The sequence below is a fragment of the Stenella coeruleoalba genome, assembly GCF_951394435.1.
Source record: "Stenella coeruleoalba genome assembly, chromosome: 12".
In the NCBI taxonomy this organism is placed as follows: Eukaryota; Metazoa; Chordata; class Mammalia; order Artiodactyla; family Delphinidae; genus Stenella; species Stenella coeruleoalba.
Genome location: NC_137158.1, coordinates 90,189,183 through 90,207,424, shown reverse-complemented (window position 1 = coordinate 90,207,424; position 18,242 = coordinate 90,189,183). Strand labels below are relative to the sequence as shown.

At 47.5% G+C, this 18,242-nt stretch overlaps 1 protein-coding gene across 11 annotated transcripts in view; it reads right to left on the bottom strand.

Annotated features, from left to right (window-relative positions):
* Positions 1–18,242, bottom strand: part of FAM120B (family with sequence similarity 120 member B) — a 74,746-nt gene that overhangs the window by 22,979 nt on the left and 33,525 nt on the right. For 10 of the 11 annotated variants that reach the window (XR_013830898.1, XR_013830899.1, XM_079939907.1 and 7 more), the window contains 2 exons: positions 14,799–14,971; positions 11,270–11,362 (listed from right to left, as the gene is read on the bottom strand). Coding sequence is in view for 9 of the 11 variants with exons in the window: in XM_079939907.1 (XP_079796033.1) it covers positions 11,270–11,362; positions 14,799–14,971 (266 nt within the window). In the remaining 2 variants the exon portion in view is untranslated. The remainder of the gene's footprint in view (positions 1–11,269; positions 11,363–14,798; positions 14,972–18,242) is intronic. The other variant, XM_079939908.1, reaches the window with a different exon arrangement.

Below are 18,242 nucleotides of genomic sequence, written 5' to 3'. Positions count from 1 at the left end.
TTCTTGGACACAGCAGGGGCTCCGTTTGGTGAGAACCTGCAGAGACGCCCTTCGCCTTCAATCGCTCGTGTTCCTGGAATTTGTGGCCTGTGCTGACCACACACAGTGAACTGACAGGCAGCAACTGTCCACGGGGTTTTGTTAACAAGGCAAGTTCAACTCAGTCTGTCGGCATCGGGTGGATCTGTGTTGCTCAAAGTAAACAGCAGCGATTTTAAATGTCATTATGTATCTCACATAGTTTACAAAATTGAAGTAAACCAGGAAAAGGGACAGATGTTCATGCCCTTTTTAAGTCAGGTCTCACCTCCCTTATTGAGAGAAGCGTGGTCGTGACCCTCAGGTCTCTCTGCCCGCGCCCTCACCAGGCTATCTGCCCCTTGCTGTCATCAGCACCTTCCACCGTCTCCCTGATTTCAGTCGTCGAGCCCTCACCCTGTGCACCCACGCACACGGGGTACTGTCTGTCTAGAGCCGCACTGTCCACACCAGCAGCTGGGGCCCTGGGTGAGGTTTGAATTTAAGTGCAGTAAGATCAAATGCTCCATTTCTCAGAGGCACCACCCCACTCGGGGGCCTGAGTGGCAGTGTCAGTCAGCACCTTCCCGCCTGCCCACCGCTGGACCTTCTCCACCTCCCGCATTCCCCTTTGCAAAGCGCCCAGCCCCGAGGCTGCACTGCAGGCCGCACGGGTCGGGGCAGGTCTCAGCCCCAGGTCAGGGCACCCACCATGGCTGCTCAAGGTCAGGTGAACTGACGCAGAGGCTGCGTATTTTCTGAGTATTGGGGGCAGTTCTCTCATGAAGCACATTTTCCAGTAATGGAGTCAGTTTCTGCTCATCTCTTTGACACCTGTCTGTCTGTCTTAAAGTAAAGTTTAAATGAAGTATACCACTCTGCAAAGCACAGATCCTATGTGCGCCACTTGAATTCTCAAACAAACCAGGCAACCAACACCTGGGCCACAAAGCAAATGTCACCAGGACCACAGAAGCCCCCCTGCCCCTCCCTGCCACACCCACTGTCCCCAGAGGTAGCGCTAACCGACTCCTCAAAGCAGGAACGGGCTTGCTCGCCAGTGAGCTGACGGAACCGGCTCCGGGCTGTCACACGCCACTGCCTGCAGGGCTGACTGGGGATGCTGAGCCTATGAACCACGCTGCGGACAACGGGCATCTTTAAACAGTGAGCCTGTTTCCAGCCCAGGAGCGCATCCTGTCAGCAATGCTTTATGGTTGCCAGTGTGGAGACCTGGCCCAGCTGTTGATTTTTCCTAAGTACTTCATATTTTTTCTTTGCTGTTAGTGTAAACACAAAAGCGCGGGGGCCATTTTGACTTGTTGTTGTTTCTGTAGAATATACCTGGATTGTGTGTGTTGGCTCTGCACCAGCCCCCGTTAAATCTGCTTAGTAATTCTAATGGTTGCCCTGGAGATCTGGAGTTTCCATATACACAATCACGCCACCTGTCAATAATGACAGTTTTATTCTTTTCTTCCAGTGTAAGGGAAGTGGTGGAAGAAGGCACCCCTGACTCACTCCCACCAGAGTGGAAAAACGTCCACTGTTTTACCATCAGGTCTGATTTCTGTTGTAGATACTCTTTGTTGGATTAAGGAAATTCCCTTCCAGTCCTGGTCTGCCGAGACTTTTTACGACAAACAGGTACTGAATTCAACCGAATACTTTCTCTGCATCATGCGTGGTACTAACGAAGTGAATCACACCGGTTTTCAAATGTTAAACCAAGTCTGTATTCCAAAAATAAACAGTTGGTTGTGTTGAAAGAGCAGAAGATTTTCACAGGTTGCAGAATCAAAATCTGCGGGTATCTTCCAGCAACAGAGAAAGTCACATAGCAACTCTTCTTCTTCCCCAAAGAACTGGAATTTAGGGAACAAGTCAGTGTGGCAGAAGGCTGACCCTGAATCCAGACTCGGAGTCGCTGGTGAGCACGGACTAATTCCATGTGGCTAAGGTATGGCCTTACCAATAAAAGTCATAAATAAAAGCGGCCGTATTTTGGAAACAGGATTCAAGGTGCTTTGCAATGAAGACAAGGAGGAGCCGAGCCCTGAGCACTTCCTGCTGAGGTGATGGAGCATCTAATGCGGACACAGAAACCAGAAAGACCAGTTCTAACGCTGCAAAGCCTCACAGTCAATATTTTAACAGTAAACAGCTCAACTGTGTGGTGTTTATACGCTAAGGTATTAGCAGTTATGTATACATGGAGGCCAAAACCCCCTAGTCAGCCGATGCTCCCTTTCAGGCATTGCTTCACCAGAGCGACTGTCCTAAAACCAGGTGGAAATCCAGACACGGCAAGGAGAGCACTGCAGACTCGTTACCACTCACCAGAAAACAAAGCAAAGGCAAACTCTGAGCTCCTCTGGTCTGAAAGGCCGGTTGGACTCAGGAGGTTCTGCACCTAAGTTCTCTGTGGCTACAGGCAGGCACGACTGTACAACACAAGCCCAAGGAGGCCGCCTGAACCTTGCGGGGCAGGCGCACGAGGGGCTGGTCCGGCTTTTCCTAACAGCCGGCTGCTCCTCAGCCCTCCTGAGTCACACAGGGGTCCCGCGGCTTCCCGGAGAGCTTGTTAAAGATGGCTCCTGAGGGCAGAGACCACCGAAAATGGGGCCGTCTGCTGAGACCCTCCCCTGGAGGCTTCTCATGTTGCACTGAGTAACTTACCTGTGACCCCCAGACTCTCCGCGTCCAACAGGGGTGGCCCAGGGCTCGAATCCAATACTAACAGTCCCCCGAAGCCTAGCAGCTTCCCAACTTTACCTTCCGACCCTCCCATCTCTGTCTAGCACTCCCTCCTGCCGTGAATCAAGACATGATGCTGCTCAGGGGCAGGAGGCCGCCTGAGGCAGCGGGGCCGGTGGCTGGCACCTACACATCACCCACACAACCACGGGCCAGGTACCAGGGTCAGCTCCAACCCCCAGGACGGGGAGAGACGCGAGCCAATAGGCAGGAGACAGGGAGTCAAGCACGTGACTCGTGATGACTGTGTCGGGGGAGAAGACGGGAACCACAGGAGCAGGGCTCTGCGTCTGTACGGAGGATGCCGACACTACCTGGTAGGCCCTGGAGAGCCACTCATCTGTAAGTGGAGGATAACACGAGTGCATCTGTCTGACGCACAGATAAGCCTGTGAGAACACAGCAGGGGTAAGCGTGTCAGGTGGGTCACTGCAGGAGGGCTGTCCACACAGTGGGTACTTTCAAAACAGCTGCTGGATTTACATGTAAATAAGTGACGTGTGAAGGCTGTGTGGGGAAGCCTACCACCTTCTGATCCTACCTTAGAGGGAAAAAGAAATCAGAGGCAGGGCACCGTTTAACGAGGCACCAGCAGTAGTGCACCCAGAAAGCTCTTCTTTCTCGCGAACACAGGGTCACCACGAGACGACAGGTGCTGCCCCGAGGGTAACACTGAGGCCTGCGCGGGCAGTCGTGACACGGCTCCTGCCCTCAGCAAGCGAGATGAAAATTCCATTTCTCCTGTACACGTTCTTATCCAATGTCGTTTTTACGCCACATCTTTAATCCAGGCAAAAGTAAACTGTGTTGAGATGCACTCCTAGAATTTAAATGGACACTTGCAAGGAACAAAAGCGGAAGAGAGTAAAATGAAATAAGTGAGAAACTGTCAAGGGCCGCCTGTCTTAGGATTGGGCCAGCTGCAGCACCCTGTAACATCACTAAAATACCCACAATACCCTGTGGAACAACTGCAGGTTTTCTGAACTCACCACACATAGAAACAAAATCTCCACCTGGCCAAAGTCAGTGGCTTTCTCGGGCGTGCTGGGTCCGGCAGCACTGACAGGCCTGCCAACCATAACCTTCTGATCTGCAGCCCCCGCACGTGCAGGGCATGAGGAGACAGCCTCTGAACGCACTCCTAACTTCCAACTCCATCCTGACCTACACCTAAGGTTCAGAATGGATGACCACAGGTAACAAACAGGAAAAACAATTCCTGCTAGAGTGCTTTGTGGCTCACAGAAAGGACCCAAGAACAGAGGAAAGAAGAGAACATGCAGCTTGGTCTGAAGTCAAGTTTTCCTTCACGAAAAACTGTGACAGAGGAAATACCTATGGGAGCAGCACAGCCCACATACGGCTGGCAGGATGAAGCCTGCTATTCCCACAGTGCTACCACCCGCAATGTCCACTCCAGACCGCCTCCTTGGTCCTGACCCCTCTCCAGACTCAGAGCCACCTGAACACATGCAGACGTCCTATGGCTTCGAAGCTGCCCTCATCTCCCCCGCCCCGTCACCTCATCTCAGGCAGCTCTTGCAGCCTCGAGTGATCCAGTCAGAAGGAAGGTGGCTCCAGGGTCCACGACCACCATGAGGTCTGCCATTATGTTTACAAGTACAAAACTGCAGAAGGGGACTGAAAGAATGGTAAAGGGCTAATCTTTACCAAAAAATGTAGTAAGGTCATTGTAACCATAACTCCACCCTTCTTCCCGTTCTTCCTTAAGGCCTTCAGTCACCTAAGCCTCTGTGCCATCAGTACATGGGGACAGGAAAGGGCAAAACTGCCAAGTTCCGGCCTCTCACTTTCAAAAGCCTCACCCCCGGAGAACCTGAAAGACCTCCAGTGTGCCCCACGTGTGAAGAGTGAGCAAGAGGAAGGGGCAGGCGTGGGGCAGGAAGGGGAGGCGCCTCGGGCGAGTGGAGCTCAGAGCCCGCAGGGGGACTGCCAGGCAGCCAGCGAGCTCCGCCTCTGGCAGGTGGGGTCTGGGGAAGAAACTCTGTGCAAGGTGTCAGAGCTTTGCTGCCCGGCTGATGTGGGAGGTGAGCAGGCACGGGGGCAGCGGGGCGGGGGAGCCCGGCCCCCACTGGTAGAGCGAGTTGGCACAGTGTCTCGGGGGGTGCCCACCCGCTCAACCCCGGAATATATACCGCAACCAACGGGATGGGGTTTGTAAAAGAAATCACATTGCTGTAGAAAAAGAAAGGTGAAACTGAAATTACGTCTGAGGTCCGTTTCTGCTGTAGAAAAACACATTTTATGTGAAAGGCTCTTATTCATGAAGATAAAAAGGACATCTACCAACATCACAGCGGTTTATACAAACATTAAGCAAACTGACAATTATTTGAGTACATACGACACACAAGGGGGCTCCATGGAAGTTATAAACACTCGGCCCGCCCCCTACTCTGCCCCAGGAAGGATGTATCTCAATTCATTTGAACAAATACTAGCTGAGTACCTGCTAAGTTACTCAGAAGCATAGGTACCAGAGAATACACAAAGATGAAGAAAGCGGAGTCCCCACTCTTGAAGAAGCCACAAGCCAAGGAGTTTAAGAACAGTCTGAACGACATGAGAAAGGGGACACGTATCCAAGAGCAGCGTTACAGTAAGAGACCCACGCTGAGAAAAGGAAGAACACGGTTCTGAAGCAGATCCTGCAACACTGGAAGAGGGATCACACAGCACCTGTGTAATTGCCAAAAACAGGTAACCAGGAGTAACTACAGGTATTTATGTGTTATCAGCAAGTACAGGTAACCAGGAGTAACTACAGGTATTTGCAGAAGGAAAGAAGTCACCTTGGTGGTGAGCGCTGGGTCTTGGTGGGCATGGAAAGCTGGGGTCTGTGGAGGGCCTGCTTCACGGGGGCTGGACTGCAAGACAGACACCAGGGCAGACAGAATCAGAGGGCCTGGAAGGCCAGCCTACTTGGAAAAGTGCAGATTCTGAGCATCAAAATCTTTAATCTACCCTGGGGTGTGAGTGGCCTGGAAAGGGGAGAACAGAGGCTAGAGACAGTTTCAAAGCCAGAGTGCTGAAGTCTTAATACCTGAATGTTTGTAGGAAGAAGCAGTAAGAAGTTGTAACATCTGCTTATGATTCAAGACAAAAACAGGAGAGGGACGAAAACCCAAATGTGAATAGCTCAGATTCTAAAGCTGGGCAGCTGTGAACTATGCCAGGCATGTACACACGGACCCCTCCTCTGACCCTGAGCGTCCGTGCCCACCAACCAGCTCTCAGGTTCACGCCCAGGGCTGCTGGCCAGCTGTCTGGGAAGGGCAGAGAGCATCTATCGCAACCACCCGGTTTTGCGGCTGGGATGTGAACGCGTCCACAGACAATGTGTGAGCGACTGAGCGTGGCTGTGTCGGGGGCGGGCGCGGGCTGGGTTTGGCCCTCCCTCGCTCTCTCCTGTCCGAGCGCACACCCCGGGTGTCTGGTGGGGGAGAGATCGACCCTTCTGAACCGTTACGGGCCCGGGAGGGCGGGCCGAGATCTCTCCCGACTCTCAAGGAGGCGTCCCGCCAGCTCCGTCGCTGCCCTCACACCCACACGCCTTCACTTAACAAGGGCCCCCAGCCCCCTCCCAGGGGCACAGCCATTCTCCCCGGGCTCCTCTCGCCCGGAGAACCTGTCTGAGCACTGCAGATGGACTCAGGGAGGAGGCGTGACCAGCCCTCACGGCCAGTTCCCTCAAGGGCTCGTCAGCCGTGTTCCCCACTGTGCACCTTACGGTCTCTTCACAACGCTCGTGCTCACCCGGAGAGACCGCATCTTCTGGACCGAGTACCAGGACCTGTACTGTGATACAAACCACGCGAAACTGGGACTGCTGCCACCGCTGGGCACCAGGCCTTCTGGACTCTGGGCTCCAGGCACCCTGAGCCCTCTCACTACCTCTCTTCCCTCCCAAAGTCACTCAACGATATCCTGCCTGGGACAAGCATTTGAAAGTCGTAAGCATGCCAGAGAGAATAAAAATGAGGAAAATATGGAAACCAGGTTTCCTACCCATTCATCTCATTTAATCTGTCTGGAGCACTCATCTCCTATGTTTACAAAACAACTTTAAAAAGTCTACTAAAACTTTCAATAGATTCTATTTCTACTATTCACTCATTCATCCAATTTTGAGCTGCCTAATAATGAAAGCATTTTTCTAAATCTGAGTGTACTTTTACACAATCCTGTGTTTCTGTGGCTGTTCCAGTGAGTTAATCAGCAGAGCATACTATTTTGATGTGCTCTAAGAATGTGATCTCAATACGTCCTCAGAGCATTTTGATTTCTGCCTATGGGACTTAGAGTGATTTAGAAAGTGAGGATTTCCCAGCCAAGGCAATATTACGTAGAGATCTCTCGAGGAAGACGTCTACACCTGCTTTTCACACACGCTGCGTCTGCTCCCCACCGGAGAGGTGCATGGCTGCTGGGGGGATGACACGACGCTGGGGAACCCATGTGGAAAAGGAGCTGTGGCTTCTTAATGTGGCTCCAACACACTCTGGAGTCTAAGCCCAAGACACAGGGCTCTGACTGAACCGCCTGTGGTCCCGTGCACTCAGCGCCAAGGCACAGCACTGCCTTCAATACGAAATGTGCTGAGCACTGGGCCTTCGACCGGCACCCAATAGGAGGCAGAGAGGGTCCAGCCGTGGAGCAGCCCCAATCGTCACGTGTCCAGTAAATCTTGAAACATCCTCACCGGGGCGATGAGATGCTATGCTCACAGCAGACCCCTTGCTAATGCGGTATAGCTCGAATTTCAGAGCAGAATTTTCCTTTCCATTAACTCCTATTTCTTTTCCTTTTAATTTCCCAATCAAAAATGACCAAGAGGGCTTCCCTGGTGGCGCAGTGGTTGGGAGTCCGCCTGCCGATGCAGGGGATGCGGGTTCGTGTCCCGGTCCGGGAGGATCCCATGTGCCGCGGGGCGGCTGGGCCCGTGAGCCGTGGTTGCTGGGCCTGCGCGTCCGGAGCCTGTGCTCCACAACGGAAGAGGCCACAACAGTGAGAGGCCCGCGAACCGCAAGGGAAAAAAAAAAAAAAAGACCAAGAACTTTCCAAGGAGCCCTGGTAGTGCCAGGAAAGATGCCAGCCACCTCCTGTAAGCTAGGCTTCGGGGTGGCTCAGATAGGTCTCCCCGAGCGCCGGGGGTGGGAGAGGTGAGCCTGGAATGTTCCAGCAGTTGGGGGCCTCCCCCTGAAAGCAGATGGTTTATCGTTTTGTTGGTTTCAGGGACCCAATGCAGCAGAGAGGAACTGACAGGCAAACAAAGCCCCAGTGTCTCTTTGGCTCATTCCAAAAGGAAAGAGTGAAAGCAAATTTAAACCACGGAGCACCCTGGGGCGGAGCAAAGAGGCTCTGAGAGCACGCAGTCTGGCTGGGACGCCAGGCCTGGGCTCCGCTAGGCTCAGTGACAGTAAGCTTCATAGAGGACTTTACACAACACTCTGGGCACGTGCCCAAGTCTGACGAAACCCTGGGGGTGAGCAAGGCAGCTACGTGCACCCCTTTTACATTCCTGGACAGGCACACAGGGCACCCAAGTTAGAGGTACTGCTCACAGGACACAGCAGGAGCCAGGGTTCCTGAGGCCCAGGGCTCCTCCCACCACCGCCCGATGGGCAGGAACCAGGAAAGGACAGGGGCAAGTGACCACAGGAACTCACACATCATGACATGTGATACCTTACCCGTGATTATTCTCTGGCTGAGGTATCCCTGTCTTAAATGATACAGATAGAAGAATCTAAGACTCCACCCTCCCCCTTTCAAGTCGCTTAAGACGGGGGACTTATTTGCTATACAATTCAGAATACTACTTAACTGACTTTCCCTGCTAGCCATGCACCTGCATCTCTATCTATACGCATGCACGTGTGTTCCTATGGGCTGTACACACCAAGTATGAAAGGACCACGTGAGCAGACCCTGTCCTCTAGAGCTGTAGGCGGAACGCACACATGGACAGTTACGACGCTGACAGGAAAACTAGCAAGTACATACCCAGCATTCAGAGAGGACAGAGTAGCGACTGGAGACTGACTGACAGATGGACGGCCTGGCCCCACTGTGCTCTCAGCACCCAGGAGACCAGTGTCCTTGGTCACTGCCTTCCCTGCTTTATAAAAAAGCCTGTCTTTTTTTTTTTAGTGCCAAGTAATACTGTTTTTCTTCTTTCTTTTTTTATATTCCTGCAGATTAAGAGTTCCTGTATTCTTTGATTTCATATATAGCAGACTTCTACGTCTGTAAATGAATGTGTGTACAGTATATATATATAAAATGTGCTATAATCTTTACAAATATAATCTAATCACCTGGATTTTTTTTTTTTTTTTTTTTTTGCGGTACGCGGGCCTCTCACTGTTGTGGCCTCTCCCGTTGCGGAGAACAGGCTCCGGACATGCAGGCTCAGCGGCCATGGCTCAAGGGCCCAGCCGCTCTGTGGTATGTGGGATCTTCCCGGACCGGGGCACGAACCCGTGGTCCCCTGCATCGGCAGGCGGACTCTCAACCACTGCGCCACCAGGGAAGCCCCATCACCTGGATTTTTAATAAACGTGTAAATACACATATCATTTAAAAGGACCTTTCCACAAATGGAAAGATATACCATGCTCATGGATTGGAAGAATGAATATTGTTAAAATGACCATACTACCCAAGGCAATCTACAGATTCCATGCAATCCAATCAAAATACCAATGGCATTTTTCACAGAAATAGGACACTCCTAAAATTTGTATGGAACAAAAGACCCCAAATAGCCAAAGCCATCTTGAGAAAAAAGAACAAAGCTGGAGGCATAACACTCCCTGACTTCCGACTGTATCTCAAAGCTACAGTAAACAAAACAGTTAGTACTGTCACAAAAACAGACACAAAGGTCAACAGAACAGAATAGACAGCCCAGAAAAAAATCCATGCATAAGTGGTCAACAAAGGAGCCAAGGATATACCATGGGGAAAGGACAGTCTCTACAAGTGATATTGGGAAAACTGGACAGTCATATACAAAACAATGAAACTGTATCTACACCACACACAAAGATCAACTCAAAATGGATTAAAGACTTGAACATAAGAGCAGAAAAAATAAAACTACTAGAAAAAAACACAGGCAGTAAGCTCCTTGACATCAGTCTTGGCAATGACTTTTTTGGATTTGACACCCAAAGCACAGGCAGCAAAGGCAAAAATAAACAAGTGAGAATACAGCAAACTAAAATGCTTCTGCAGATTAAAAGATATAAACTACTATGTATTAAAAAAATAAGCTACACAGATATATTGTACAACACAGGGAATAAAGCCAATATTTTATAACTATAAAAACTATAAATGGAATATAACCTTTAAAACTGTGAATCATTGTGCTGTATACCTGTAACATATACTATTGTACATCAACTATACCGAAAAAAAAGGAAAAAAATCTTCTGCACGGAAAAGGAAACCATCAACAAAATGAAAAGGTAACCTACTGAATGGGAGAAATCATTTGCAAATCATGTATCTGACAAGGGGTTAATATTCAAAATATATAAATAACTCATAAAACTCAATAGCAAAAAAACAAAACAATCTGCTTAAAAAATGGGCAGAAGATCTGAATAGACATTTTTCCAAAGAACACATACAGATGGCCAACAGGGACATGAAAAGGTACTCAACATCACTAATCATCAGGGAAATGCAAATCAAAACCACAATGAGATATCACCTCATAACTGTTAGAATGGCCATCATCAAAAAGCAAGAAATAACAAATGTTGGAGAGGGTGTGGAGAAAAGGGAACCTTTATGCACCATTGGTGGGAACGTAAATTGGTGCAGCCACTCTGAAAAACAGCATGGAGGCTCTTAAAAGTTAAAAATAGAACTACTATATGATCCAGCAATTCCACTTCTGGGTATTTATCAGAAAAAAATAAAAATACTATCTCGAGGAGATCTGCACTCCTATGTTCACGGCAGCACTATTTACAACAGCCAAGACACTCAAACAACCTAAGTGTAAGTGTCCACCGATGAGTGCAATGGATAAAGAAACTGTTACACACACACACATACATACACACACACAATGGAATATTATTCAGCCGTAAAAAAAGAATGAAATCTCGTCATTTGTGACAACATGGATTGAGGGCATGACGCTAAGTGAAATAAATCAGAGGAAGACAAATGACATACGATTTCACTTCTATGTGGAATCTTAAAACAAAACAAAACAAAACAAAAACAAAAACAAACTGATAGACACAGAGAACAGATTAGTGGTTGCCAGAGGCGGGGTAGGAGGTGGGCCAAATGGGTCAAGGGGTTCAGAAGGTAAAAATTTCCAGTTACAAAATAAATAAGTCATGGGGAATGTTCCTGTAAAACAACCAAATGTAAAGAAGGCTGGCAAGTGTGCCACCCCTCTGGTCAGGCGGGCCATCCTTAGAGGTGTGACAGTCAGTACCTGCAAGTCTGCAAGCTCCATGGTGGTCTTTCCTTCGAGGCACAGGGCCTGTGCAATGAAGGCATGTAGATCCTCCAGACACAGGGTGTCCACCTGCGTGGGAGAGAGCGCCAGCGTCAGCCCCAGGAAAACCAGCTCGGACCAAATATAGGCAGGGGACACATGCATGTGCACGCACGCACACACACACACACACACACACACACACACACACACACACAGAGGCAGCAGGAGAGACGCCAGTGGAGGTGAGCAGGGTCTTTTCTCCCACCACCCACAGTCCCTGGTGTGAAAATCTCCACGACACCTAGGGCCAAGCTGGACTGGGGAGCCTGTTACTCATTAGCAAGGCAGAACGCTCCAGAGCGCCTGGGGAAAGCCTGAGCTATGACCAAGTCTAAGTCTTGGAGCAACACAGGTCATCAAGTTTTGACACATATTTCCAGAACTGACAATTCAGGGGTTTGCAGACGGAGAGCACCCACAGCTGGCCTGAGCCAGAGTGATCAGAGCTGGGATAAACACCCACCCTTGCCAGCCCCAGACATCAACTGTGTCCTCAGATCCCAGTTTAAAGGAAACCAGGATTCCCCAGATATGAGTCCCCTCCCATCCTTTGTGGAATCAAAGAGTCTAACCAAAGTGTGAGTGAGAAGCAAGGAGAGACAGAGATATGGAGAAAGAGATGGACCCTGGAAAGGAGGAGGGGATGGAGGGAGATCAAAGACGGCGCCAGGCCCGGCCATCGGCAACACCTCTGCACCCTCCTCACAGGGTCACAAGGCTCAGCCACCAAATGCCACCCTGGTCCCGTCACTGTCCATTTCCATGTTTACTCCAAAATAGTTGCTGCCTTTGTATAAATGACAGCTGTAATTATTTCAGGGAAAAACCAAGAAATCTACAAACGTGCAGCACTCGTGACCAAGAAAAAAGATCCCCATCCACAGAAGCAAGGCCAAGCAGGAAGTAGTTTTTTTAAACCCATAAACCCTCACCTCTCTCTGCTTAGACAGGTTTGTCAGCAGTTAGTTCTACTTCTTGCCATTAGCAACTTCTGCAGAAGGCTGATTTTAAAAGACACTACCTATGAGAAAGGAATAACTCTTTCATGTCCTATTTTTTTCAGTTAACCTATTTCATACTCTGCCACCACCTTTGTAATTAACAAATCTATAACATATCAGAGGAGGCAAGTCTTAGTAATACCAATTTTTTAGAATTTTGTATAATGGATATTATTATTATAAAGTATTTGCTCCAGTATAGATTATAAAAAATATGTAAACTTTCTATGATGCAAACTTACACTCCCAGGAAAGCTTCTCAGATAAGCCTCTGATAAAAAATGCTGCTGACTTGGAGGTACGAATCCAAGTGAACAAAAGAGAGGGTTTTGTTTCTCTACAGGTTCTGTGCACTGAGCAGTATGTAGTTAACCCGTATAGCACATCAAAACATCTAATATAAGCTTAACTATATAAAAGTACAGTATTTTTAAAAAATTACCTTTTTAGTCTTATTAATCCTGAGAGAAGCTATCCCCGTGAATAATAGCACAGTACAGTACCTTTTGATCTGAGGGACAACGCTGATGTGTCGATTTGTTTTCTAGTTTTAAAAAGTTCCAATTTGAATGTGTCCTTGCAAGTCAAGCCAACACTGAGTCTATCTCATGCTGACTTACTTACACTAAAGAGATGTTCACTGAAAAGGCAGTTACTAGTGTAAAGAAGGTAAAAGTAGAAGTTTTCCTGATGCTTGTCTTGCTTCAGGGTTATATAAATATGAGATGTAAAGTGACTGTTCTGTGATTTGGCATTTTTTTCCTGTTGGAAGTGGATTTTCATAACTAACGATCACTTGCACAGCTGACAAGAAAGCAGAGCTGTATCGGGTGACTGTGAATGGGTTCAAGGACTATCTCTACTGCTGGAAAAAAATAATGCAAAACGTAGTCCTAGGAGCGCTAACACATGGCATCACTATCCGTATGTTCACAAGGAGTGCTGAGAAGAAAACCACTGATCCTTCTGGAGGAGAAAACTCAGCTATTGGTCATCTACCACTTCCCAATTCCCTCTATGGGTCCACCTCAGCCACCTGTAGATTCATAAACAATTGACAGAAAATATTAACTGACAATACATGCATGTACATTTAGTAAAAATATAAAAAGAAATATATTTTTACATTTAAATACTAAATAACCCTGCCATCATTTATTGATTTACACTTTGCTGAGTCTGGTGCAAATAAAGGAAAATTCTACTCAAAACTAAAGTTGATACAGGTGCATGTGAAACCAATAAAGAAGCAATAAAATCTCTAAGGGTGATTTAACTATATATACCACGGTTGTACAAAATGCAAAATACAGGACTAGCTATAAAATGACAGAGGACTTTTAGAAAGGAAAAATCAGTATATGATTCCCCTGAAATGTAATTCTACCATAAGTTTCTTAAAGACAATGAATTCAGGTTTGAAAAACAGAAACATAATTTTCTATTCCAGACAAATGAAAACTTGATAGTTACGGCAAAGCAGACGCAGACCTATCACCTACGGAGACCAGAGGAGGGGACAGCTACTGGGGATCAGGAAAGCTGGTGAGAAGGTCTACATGGCTAAAGAAACAGACACTTGATGGCAAAGGACTTGTACAAACAGTTCAGCTGGGGAAGGGAAGCAGGAGATGGAAGGTATTTAAGCCCTTCTTTTGTTGAGGCGTCCCAACGTTATCATGCACGTGGAAACTAATAAGAGGCGAATGTTTTCAGTGGCCCTTGCAAGCTCCCTGCATAAACTAACAAACCGCACGAACGAGGAGCTGGCGGCACCTCCCCACGCGTGGCTGTGGCCTTCTCCACCCCGTGCGTGGCCCAGCTCCGCGGGTGGGGGTGGCTGACAGCGGCAACCACCCTGGTGGGCTTTTCTCTGGGCACCTGTGCAGGACACTTCTCGCCTTCTACAGAATGCCTGGCCAGTAGCCTCAGGAAGAAGGTGTGATCCCGTTCGCAGGTGGAAAAGCGAACGTTTGTTAGATGACTTAGGAAAGTTGAAGTAGTCTCCCTTGGTAGCTCTGTGCTTCTGAGAAGAGCTGTGACTCTAGCCAGGTCAGCCGGACTGCAGCGCTGGACCTTCTCACCATTACATGAAACCCCACCAACAGGAACCACCACCCACATAGGGACACAGGAACAGTCCAGAGCCCAAAAAGCTCAGCAAGCGCGAGCAAAGTGCAACAGGGCTCCTGCACGGGTCAGACGCCTCAAGCCGCCATCACACTTAGGTGCAGCGCCCACCTCTAAGTCCGGCAGCAGACGGGGCTTCTCAAATGTACGCGCACACGGAACCCTCACTTGAGTCCGAGCATTTGGAAGGACTGGAGTTTATAGAACAGACACTGGGCAGAGATGGTGCAGGGGACCAACCCACGGCTACATCCCAGAGCACCACACCCCACCAAAGGCGAGGGCCAGGAGTGAGGGGTGACAGCAGCAGCTTCGACAGGAAAGGAGGTTACCTGCACAAAGAGGTAGATCAGGAGGCAGCACAACGCTTGAAAGGGGCTCTCGACCACCTGCAGCTCTTCTCGCGAGGAGGAAAGGTCAAAACAGGCCAGGAGTGTGTCCAAGCGCTGGGCCTGCAGTCCTGCCTCTTGGCTCAGCCACAGCAGCTTCAAACTAGGCGTTCCCCCTAGTTAGAGGAAAGTCCATTTACCGTTATTCTTTGCACTAGCAGGTTATAACACGCGTCTGCAGAAATACAGTAAAGGAATAAAGGGCACTAACCTCTTCCCTTCCCGATATCCGTGGGCTTTAAAGTGTAAAGCAACTGGAAATAAACATGAACAGAACTTCCTGGTTTAAACAAGCAGAAACCCTAAAAGGTCAGCATATATGTATTTCACTGAAACCAGTCTTCTTTTTTTAAGTGGCTACATTGTGGGGGAAGAGGGCTTTTTCCTACCCGTGTTGCTCGCTGTACTGTCTTAGGGCGTGAGACACAGCACAGCTGCGATGGGGTGCTTGGTGGAAACACCACCTATTTGCTGTTAGTTTGCTGTTATTTCCCCAGACTAGTGGTTTTCAAACTTCATTGTGCAGAAGAACCAGCTGCCAAAATTGTAAAAAATACATTTCGTGGGGTCTGTATGCAGAAATTCTGCTTTGCTAGGTGAAGTACCTAGGAGTCTGCACTGAACAAACTAGAGCCTGGGATAAGCAGGGCACCTGTGAGCCCCATGCTTTGGAAAGCACATCCCTAGAACTATTAAACAGAAATTCCTAAAATATTAAAATTCTACTAAATTTGTGTTTTATTCCTACATTTCATATATATGTTTAAATTATTAAAATCAAAGAGAAGAAAAACTTCTCACTCATTTACCCAAGTCACCATCAATGGCAGCACGAGTCTGGAGGAAGACACAGCAGCCCTGCTCCTTCTGCCCAGAGGGGCCAGGCCTGGGCTGGGCCAGGTCCTGCCAAGAGCAGCAGCTGTGACTTTCTGTAGGTCCTGTGGCTGTAAGGCATCCTCAAGTGCAAGGACGGCTGGACCTAACCGTCCCACAGCTTCACTAAGAAAACAAAACTCACTAACCAAATGGTACCAGAATTAAGTGACTCAAAAAAGGAAGTTCTTCCCCTTTTCCGTTTATGCTTCTCACAATGTCATTCAGTATTCTCAGGTGTGTATTTCCCACCATCAGAAGTGAAACAGCCCCGCAAGTCACTTGCGTTTCTGATATGGCTGAAGTGTTCCTTCCTCCCCAAAATACTTTTTCATTATTTATTAAATCATCTTTTCCCTTGGAAGAAAGAAAATGAAGGTAATTTTGTTTTGGCAAAAACAAAAAAAACCAACGGCACTAGTCTTTAAGATAGAAATATTATTCCAAGAGAATCACAGGGTCAGCTATTCCTTCTTAGAAACACGCTTTTCCGGAAAACAATCATCTTGCAGGGGTCTGCAAATAGCAGCCTGTGGGCAAAATCCAGCTCATTGTCTGTTTTTGTACAGCCCATAAACTATTAATGACTTTCACATTTTTTAAATAGTTGAAACTAGCAAAGTAAAAAGATTTCACAATACGAGAAAATTGTGTAACTCTGCCAGAAAAGATCAAGGGTAGCCCTTACACTTTACCCAGAGTTCCATGGGCAGCTGGGATGTTCCAAAGAACAGTCCAGAGATCTCAGCAGGTGACCTGGTCTGTAGGTCACCAACTACGATACACTGCCTCTGAAACACATCAGCTTCAAAAACCAAATTCTGTCACTTGGCAAAGGTTTTTGCCTGAATCCGTGGACAGACAGGAAAGTCTCAAGGCTTTTCGGAGCAACCGAGCCCTGGAGGGGCACGCAGACGGACAAGGGAAGTGGTCATTTCTGTGAATGACAACTTGGAAGACCATCTGAGATGCCTGGGAGGACCCACCCCAGGGTGGAGGCTGCTGGATGCCTCACTAGTAACAAAGCGATGGTCCGGAGTGTGCTTTTACAGCTATAAGTGCACGAGTCAATGAACACACTCCTCCACTCTAAGCCACGGCATTTCTGTGTGCTTTCTATACGGAAATAATGTAATCGCTGGGTTTTAGAGTTATCCTATGATTATTTTCCTTGCATGTTCCTAGGGTAAGAAACCATAAAACTGGTCTGTGTGTACTCTGAGAACAAGAGAGGTGACACTTCCAGAAATTAACCTGCATACACTGTGTGTCTCAAGTTTACTTATGAAGGTTTTAATTCATAAGTCTGATTTAAATGAATATTTATTTAGCATTCTGTTTGAAAGAGCACCGCTGGCCAAAAAAAGACAAAATAAAAAACGCTGACTACTCACATGCAAACTGAATCTTTATTCTGGTTGGATAAACTTCAGTAGCTTATTTACAATAAGTAAAAAAATTCATTCAGATATAAACGGACTAGAATGAGTTGACATCTCAATATATTAAACTCTAAACTTCCATGGATGAGCTAATTTCATGCTTGCAAAATGACAGTGTTATACTGCTTCTACCTAATACATTCAAAATATAGTGAATTAGGTATAAAAAGCAGTCAGTGCAAAATTCAACCACTGGCTTGTGACTCATACGTGTATTTGTAACATTTAGTTGACAAAGCTTCCAATTATCTTTACAAATGGAAGAAAAACACGACTGAGGTTTTAAATCCATTTATTCTAATCCACAACATCAGGGAGGTGACTTCAGAGCCTGGGGCCCTGACAGCATCTCCTCACGAGGAGCACATGCTCTCACCCACAGAGCAGGTTGGTGACCTCCAGTTACCACCCACAGAAACCTCCAAGATGTGACAACACTTTTTTCACCTGTATTAACAAGTGTCAAGATGGAAACCTTCAACAGTACATGTTCAGAGGAGCTGAAACAAGAAAACTTCACTATAGTTGTTTACCAAATGATGGAAGGAGTCAAATATAGCCCCTTCTTGTCATAAAATATACCACTCCACCTCATTTCATTTTATAAAATAGTCTTCTAAGATGATCTGCAAGATTCTAGTGAGTCAAACATCTTTACATAGCCATGAAATACTAAGTTTACTCACTGATTCTTGAACAACACTTTAAAAAAATCATTCTATTGGGTTGGCCAAAAAGTGCCCTCAGTTTTTAAGTAAAAATGAAAGACACATTATTCATTTTCACCAAGAACTTTATTGAACAATGTATTCACCCTTTTGTTCCACTACCTTCTGCCATCTTTCAGGCAACTTCATAATCCCATCTTCCCCAAACTTTTTATCTTTTTGAGCAAAGAACTGTTCCAGGTGACTTTTACAGTCTTCCAGGGAATGGAAATTTTTTCCATTAAGAGAATTTTGTAAAGACCAAAATAAATGGAAATCCAAAGGTGCAATGTCTGGTGAATACAGAGGATGAATCAGAACTTCCCAGCCAAGCTGTAACAGTTTTTGCCTGGTCATCAAGGAAA